General features: G+C 51.9%; 1 protein-coding gene across 1 annotated transcript in view; it reads right to left on the reverse strand.

Annotated features, from left to right (window-relative positions):
* PDIA5 (protein disulfide isomerase family A member 5) overlaps window positions 1-6,044 on the reverse strand; it is an 89,115-nt gene extending 83,071 nt beyond the window's left edge. Inside the window, exon 1 of the mRNA XM_072963983.1 lies at window positions 5,877-6,044. Coding sequence (XP_072820084.1) covers window positions 5,877-5,921 — 45 coding nt within the window. The 5' untranslated portion in view covers window positions 5,922-6,044. The remainder of the gene's footprint in view (window positions 1-5,876) is intronic.
* Between the last annotated feature and the right edge of the window lie 659 nt (window positions 6,045-6,703).

A 6,703-nucleotide genomic window follows, 5' to 3' on the forward strand; every position in this document is an offset into this window, starting at 1 on the left:
CGCACTCAACTCATCAGGGAGCTAAAGGGCAAGCATCACAGACACCCCAGGCAGATGGCTGGTGCCACTATTTCAGAAAACCACACCTTCCAAGGATGCTGCTCACACATTCAAGCGATCCACTCATCTGTCAACACTCTCGCCTTCCAGGCCATGCCCACCAACGGTCTACCTCCTCCCCTCTCTGTCCCCCACCCAGCCCTCTCTCGGGGTAACAGTACTCAACCAGCTGGCCTCACCCAGCTCATGTGGGACTCAAAACCAGGATGACATGAAATATACGGAAATGCTTTGCAAAGTCTAGAGCCCTCGACAAATGTACCAGATGCTTTATAATTCTCATCCACAGATCGAATGAGTAGCCAGAAGCTCCGGTCAGTGCTGCAGGATGGGCAGGCAGGAAGGACAGACCAGCCCAGCAGCGTGTGCGCAGTGCTCCTTTCCTCTCCCACTGAGACCTAGGACACCAGGTGTGGGGGAAGGGAAGGAGGGGGAATGGGGTTGGGGGGGCCGGTAAATTATAGAAGTCCGGTAGTGCAGAAGAACACAGGCTTTCCTACACCCCATGCATCACTCTGGCCCACTGTCTCTTAGACAGCCTCCCAAACCTACCACAACCACCAGGAGAGACACAAGAGCCCCACAGAACAAAACCACAAAGCTGGGGCAAACCCTCCAGGGAGGCAGTGTGGTTGGTATCTCTATTCTCTGAAAGACAGCATTCATTTTCAGAAGAAAAGAGAAACAGAGCACTTAAATCCTGAGCCTCTACACACATACAAACACTCACACACCCCTCATCAGAAGGTTCCGTAGGGGCCCAGCAGGGCAGGGCAAAGAGCTCTGCTCCAGAGGACTGTGATGGGGAGAATTCCAGCAGTTCAGGATCGGGGGCATCCATGCCTTGCAGCCTCTGCTCACACCCCCTCTGGCCCTTCCCTGGCTTCTGGGCACCCCTTCTTCAACATTTGAGTGACTGCCGTGGCTCCCCTTTACTGGGCATGCCCATGTGCCATGCACCATGGTTCCTGGATTACTTCTCATCCTTTAGACTCTGCAAGGTGGATATTATTACCACCACTGACAAACAAGAACACAGGCAGGGCCCAAGGTCACACAGCTCCTGAGTGTCTGGCTGGCTAAAAGCCCATGTATTTCCACTACAGCACACTGGACTTCAGCTTGCAGACAACAAAGAAAGTAAGAGGAACAAAGTGTTGTTTTGGGAAAATTAATCCAGTCTCTCCCGCTCCAGCCCAACCCCACACCGAGGCCTGACAGCTCTTGTTATTAAAAGGGCAGCTTTCATCGGGTCTCTCCATTGCCTACAGAATTGAGCCCCAAAGCTTTGCCAGGCATTTAGGGTTCTTTACAATCCACTTTTCCAGTTAGTTCTCCAGCTCAAATCTCTCCTTCCATTCATCCTGGCCCATCACTCCTCACTGTCCATGTTTCTGTCTTGGATTCTCTGCCTGCAACACTAATTCCTTCAAACAAAAATGGACTGGGGATGACTGCATGCCAGGTCCTGAGACAGGGAGGATCCCCATTGCCACAGAGCTCGGAGTCTGCCCTCCTTGTGAGGCGTGAGCCGGGGCCCTGGTTGCCCGGTGCCCCGGAGCCTGATCCTTGCCTGAATCTGCAGCAGTGTGTCTGCCACTCCTACAGCACCCAGCCATTCTCCCAACTTATGTGCCAGTTCTGTTTTAAAACTTTCTCTGTAATGTGTTTATTTCTGTGGGAAAAGTGCACTCCAGGTTCCAAACAACATTATAAATGGCAATTAGGCCCCCAGGCCAGCCCACAAAAGCCTATTAAATATATAATGGTGCAGAACCTAAATACGTGTACGTTAAAAGCTCTGCAGGAGAGAGCAGGGCAAACATCTGCTGCTTCCTGCACCTCTGCCCACTGTCCCACTGGGTTCTGAGCTTCATGCCACCCTCAGGGGCAGAGGTCTGAGCAGCGGCTTGGGAGGAGGCAGGCAGGTGGGAGACGGGAGGCTGGTGATGGAGAGGGAGCGGGAAGAACGCTGATCTGTAATTAAGGAGTCTGGCTCACACTCCAGCTCTGTCTTTACAAACTGGTTGGCCTTGAGTGGGTGAGACCCTTACCTCTCAAAGCCTTACTTTTCTCTGATGAAATGAGAGAGCTGAGTCAGGTCAGTAGGATCAGACTTCTGAAACTCACAAATTAGCAGGACATATTTTTTAAATATATATTTAAAATATATGTTTAAAAATATAATGTATAGAGTATATTATATATTTAAAAGTAAACTTTATCAATTAAAGGCTTTTTAAAAAAAATCACTATATACTATCACTGCTTTCATTTTTTTCAAAAGGACACTATAAACCACTTCCCCCACCACCCTCAATATAGACACAACGTCAGAGAAATGAAGTTTTAAAACTGAAAACACACGGATTCACTACCCCCCGCAAAAAAGCCATTCACCATTATTTTTCCAATTTGTCTGTGGACCAGTGAAAACTTCATCACAGCCTAGTTCCAGTCTTTGGCCAGATGTTGGAATCCTCGCGTGGGGCAAGGCTGAGTCCTCTCCAGCTCTGACATTACTCCATTCTGAGCACTGCACGTAGACTATAGAAAATCAGCTGGGGAAAAAGGGGGTCAGCTGCCGAGAGGCGCTGCGTGGGACAGCAGGACAGAGCAGACAGCTGCAGGGATAGGGACAGGGCAGCCCGCCCGGCCGTGGGCCCCCAGGGCATAGACACCCAGCCTGGAAGGGCTGGAACCAACTTGTCCCAGGTACTGACTGCGACTCCTTCTACCCCAGCGTTCTTGTGGGAGGCTGGGAGCTCCCAAAGGAAACTTGTTTATAAGTTCCTTTACTAACTTTTGTGATCAAAAATGAATTCACATTCATATAGAAAATCTGGGAAACACTGAGCAAGCAACAACTCCACCTTCCAGAACAATCACTGTTAACATTTGGACACACTGCTAATTCCTCAAACACTTCTAGAGCTATCCGCAGCCACCCTGGGATTCAGTTTTGTATCCTGCTTTTCCCCTCATTATCACACTCAAGTACTTTTCCATGCCCTTAGATAGTTTTCAGAAGCATCATAACATATTTTGACAGTAAGCCCAGCATTCCAGTAAATACATATATTCTTTATAAGTATCACTTTCCGTGGTATGGACAGGACCAGAAGTCATTTAAACATGCTGCTACTGTTAAGCATTTAAGCCATTTCCATATTTTTGCTATTGTAAAAAAAAATGTGGTACGTGAACATCCCTATCCATGAATATCCGTAGACCCCTTTATACTTCTTTACATCCCTTGGGTCACAGCCCAGTGCTCTGCACATAACAGCCCTCAGTAAATACCGAGGGAACAAAGAAACCCAATCCATTCCCACGACCTGGGGAGCCAATACCAGGGACACAAAGATTAAATTTACAGGGGCCCACCCTGGTGTCCGCCAGCCCACTCACCACTGACCCTGCACCTCTGCCTCACACCTGCTGAGTTAATCTTGAAGTTGGGGAAAGGAGAAAACATCTATGCCATGCTGAGGACTCCCACGTTCGAGTGCCCTCCGCAAACCTACCCACTCTCAACAGCTCCCGGCGGAGGGCACCAGCAGACCTCAGCTGCCTGGCTGACTCCCACACTCCCTCCAGGCTGCTCAACCCAGGAAGGCTATGGCTGACCCTTCTGAGACAAGCTGGGACCCAGGACCCTTTACTATGGTGCTTGCACCTGGACAAACATCTCCTCAAGCAACTATAAGGGACTAAAAATAACTGCACACATGCCAGTCTGAGTCCGGCAATTATGAACAACAAGATACAAAAAGGCCAAAACCCAATAGCCACTTCTAAGGTGCCACACAGCACCACCAAGGGGATGAACAGACACCTAGGCCACCTCTCTGGCCCAAGCCACTGATCCATCCCTACCCTCACCCAATTTAAGCAATCAGCTCACTCCGTGGGGCAAGCAAGGGAATCTGCTACTTGTTTTCCCTCCATTGCGTTACAGCACGAGCCCCAATAAAGCCTTGCCTGAATTCCTCCTGTGGCCTCATCAATTTCTGTTGATTAAAGAGCCCAAGGATCATGATAGGTAACACTCCCTCTAAATTAACCTAAGGCTCCCCTCCAGTGGAGCTTCCAGCACTTTGGCTATTAGCACCCACTGTTCTGTCTTTCTTTGCTCACAGGACTGACCCCCTCATCCCCAATCCAGGGCAATAACAGAGGGCAGAACAATGTATGTATGTTTTGCTCTTCACCCAAAATCCAACCCAGGGTCAGCCAATCCAAGCCAATGGGGTTGATACATAAATGTTTGCTGAACAAAATTTCTTTCTGGTCAGGTTCCCAAGTCTTTTATTTTCACAGGAGGGAGAGGAAATGGGAAGAAGAGAGGAAAGCAGGACCTCTTAAACAGCCCATCGGCAAAGACCTGATAGAGGAAGCACTGGAGATGGCCCCCTCCTCACAGTCCTGCAGTCCTGCCAGGCCTAGAAACATGCCCAGGCCAACTGGCTTCAGGGAACAGAATGCAAACAGATCATCAAACACACTAGATTCAGGGAAATGCCATTGCCCCAGTCCAGCCTAGTTCTCTCCAAGAGGGAGAATGGTCAGATCTAGCAGAGCAGAGAGCTTCCTTTCCCACCCACTTCCAGACAACCAGAAAACACAGGGCCACTCCTCAATGGTGATCCCCAAAGGGCAGGGTATTGAAAGATTTAAGTGTTTAAAGCAACTCAATCCATACTCCATTTTGTCTCCTTATGCTAGGTCCAATATCCTTGTCACACCGGAAAAAAAACCCAAAAAACTGGAAAATCTAGCTTGAAGAGAGTATCAGCAGCAGGAAGCTCCCTGGACCTTTAGGGATAAAAAAGGAGCCATGACTGTCCTAAAATAAGGAAGACCATAAGTTAAAGAAGTGACGTGGAAGGGGGCCACATTATCCTACCACACACCCAGAGCAACGCCAAGGCCAAACCTGGGACCCTGGGCGCTGTGGATACAGCCATTCCGAGCTCTCAAGGATGTCCTGGCGGCACCTCCCGCCCCACAAGCGTATCAAACTCCTTTGGAGAGCCCACACTCCCACCAGCACCCTGGTCCACTCCTCCTCCACTCTTGTATGGCTTTACAGTTTACAGAGCTTCTTCCTCTGACTTCTCTTCCGACCCCCATGACAACTTTGTGAGGTGGGCATCTAAAGCGTCCCACTTCATGGGAAGTCAGGTACATGAAATAATACGCCGCATCACAAGCCAGAGAGTGGCTGAGGTTCCAGCCGGCCTCAGTTGGGTGAAGGAACAGAACTCCCCCGCGGCGACCCCACCCAGCCTGCCAAGCGTGGCCAGCGGGCGGGGGCCCATGTGACGACCTGCAGTTTACCGGCTGCTCAGGGCCAAAACCAAGAACAAGCTGGCCCTAAAACAAGCCTTCCGGCAGTGCGGGTGGAAAGCACCTCCGTCCCACCCCGTACTCACACAGGTGCAGGGCCCGCAGTCTGGGACGCCGCGCCCCCGCAAGCCGCCAGCGTCCAGCCCTAGCGCGCGGCCGCCCCCTGACTGCGCCCCCGCAAAGTTGTATCCGCGATGCAGGCACCCCGCGAGGGATAGCCTGGCGCCCCCAGGCTCCGTCCGACCTTTGCTCCCGGGAGCACTCCGCTAGGAGGGCACAGAGGCCGCCCTGCTGTCTTCCCCGCAGCCACCGGGTCCTCGCCTGCGTGGCAGGCACGCCCCCACCCAGACACCCGGAGGCATCTATTTCCCCGCATGTCCCGGGAGGGCCGGGAGAAGCGAGCGCGGACCCGCACGCCGGGCGCACGTGCGGTCCCGGCCCGGACCCCAGCACCACAGCCTCACCCAGACCGCCAGCAGCAGCAGCCACGCCGGCCCGACCCGCGCCATCACCGCCACCGCTGCCAACGGCCGGCTGTGGTCCCCACTTGGGCTGCCGAGCGCACAGCTCCGCCGGGTGCTGCCGCCACGACCACTTCCCAACCGCTCCCCGCCTCCGAGTTCCCCGTGCCACGTCTGCCAAAGCATGCGCATCACGCTAGGAGAGGCCGCCGGGCAGAAGTGCATGCTGGGAGTTGTAGTTTGCAGCAAGGCTGAGCTGAGGGATGGGGGCCGCTGGTGTGGACTTGGCCCCCAGGCCACGGGGAAGCCTGAGTGAAGTGCGATGTGGTCAATGTCGGGGAGTAAGGGAAGGCAATTAATTCGGGGAGGCGGGGGCGCTAATTCTGTGCCTTGAACTTTAAAAACAAGATCTCCTTCAGCTTACCGAGGTAAGTTTTATTTTCCCCACTTTGAAGATGAGGAGGCGTCTCAGAGAATTTAAGTAATTTGACCCAGATCACACAGCCTGCAAATCCAGGGCTGTTTATGGAGGACAGGAAAAGCCCTGTCTCTGCCGCCCCAGCTCCCACATACTGTTTCTTTTTTTCATGCAGCAGAACTTTATTGAGCTGTTGGAGAACAATTGACAATTCCTTAAAAGGTTGAACATAGATTACCGTATAATCCAACAATGCCACTCCTGGGCATGTACCCAAAAGAGCTGAAAACAGATACTCAAACAAATACTTGTACACAAATGTTCATAGCAGCACTACTAACAGTAGCCAAGAGGTAGAAACAAGTGTCCACTGAGGGATGAGCGGGCAAACAAAATGTGATATAGTCATTAC

The sequence above is a fragment of the Vicugna pacos genome, chromosome 1, assembly GCF_048564905.1.
Source record: "Vicugna pacos chromosome 1, VicPac4, whole genome shotgun sequence".
Classification (NCBI taxonomy): Eukaryota; Metazoa; Chordata; class Mammalia; order Artiodactyla; family Camelidae; genus Vicugna; species Vicugna pacos.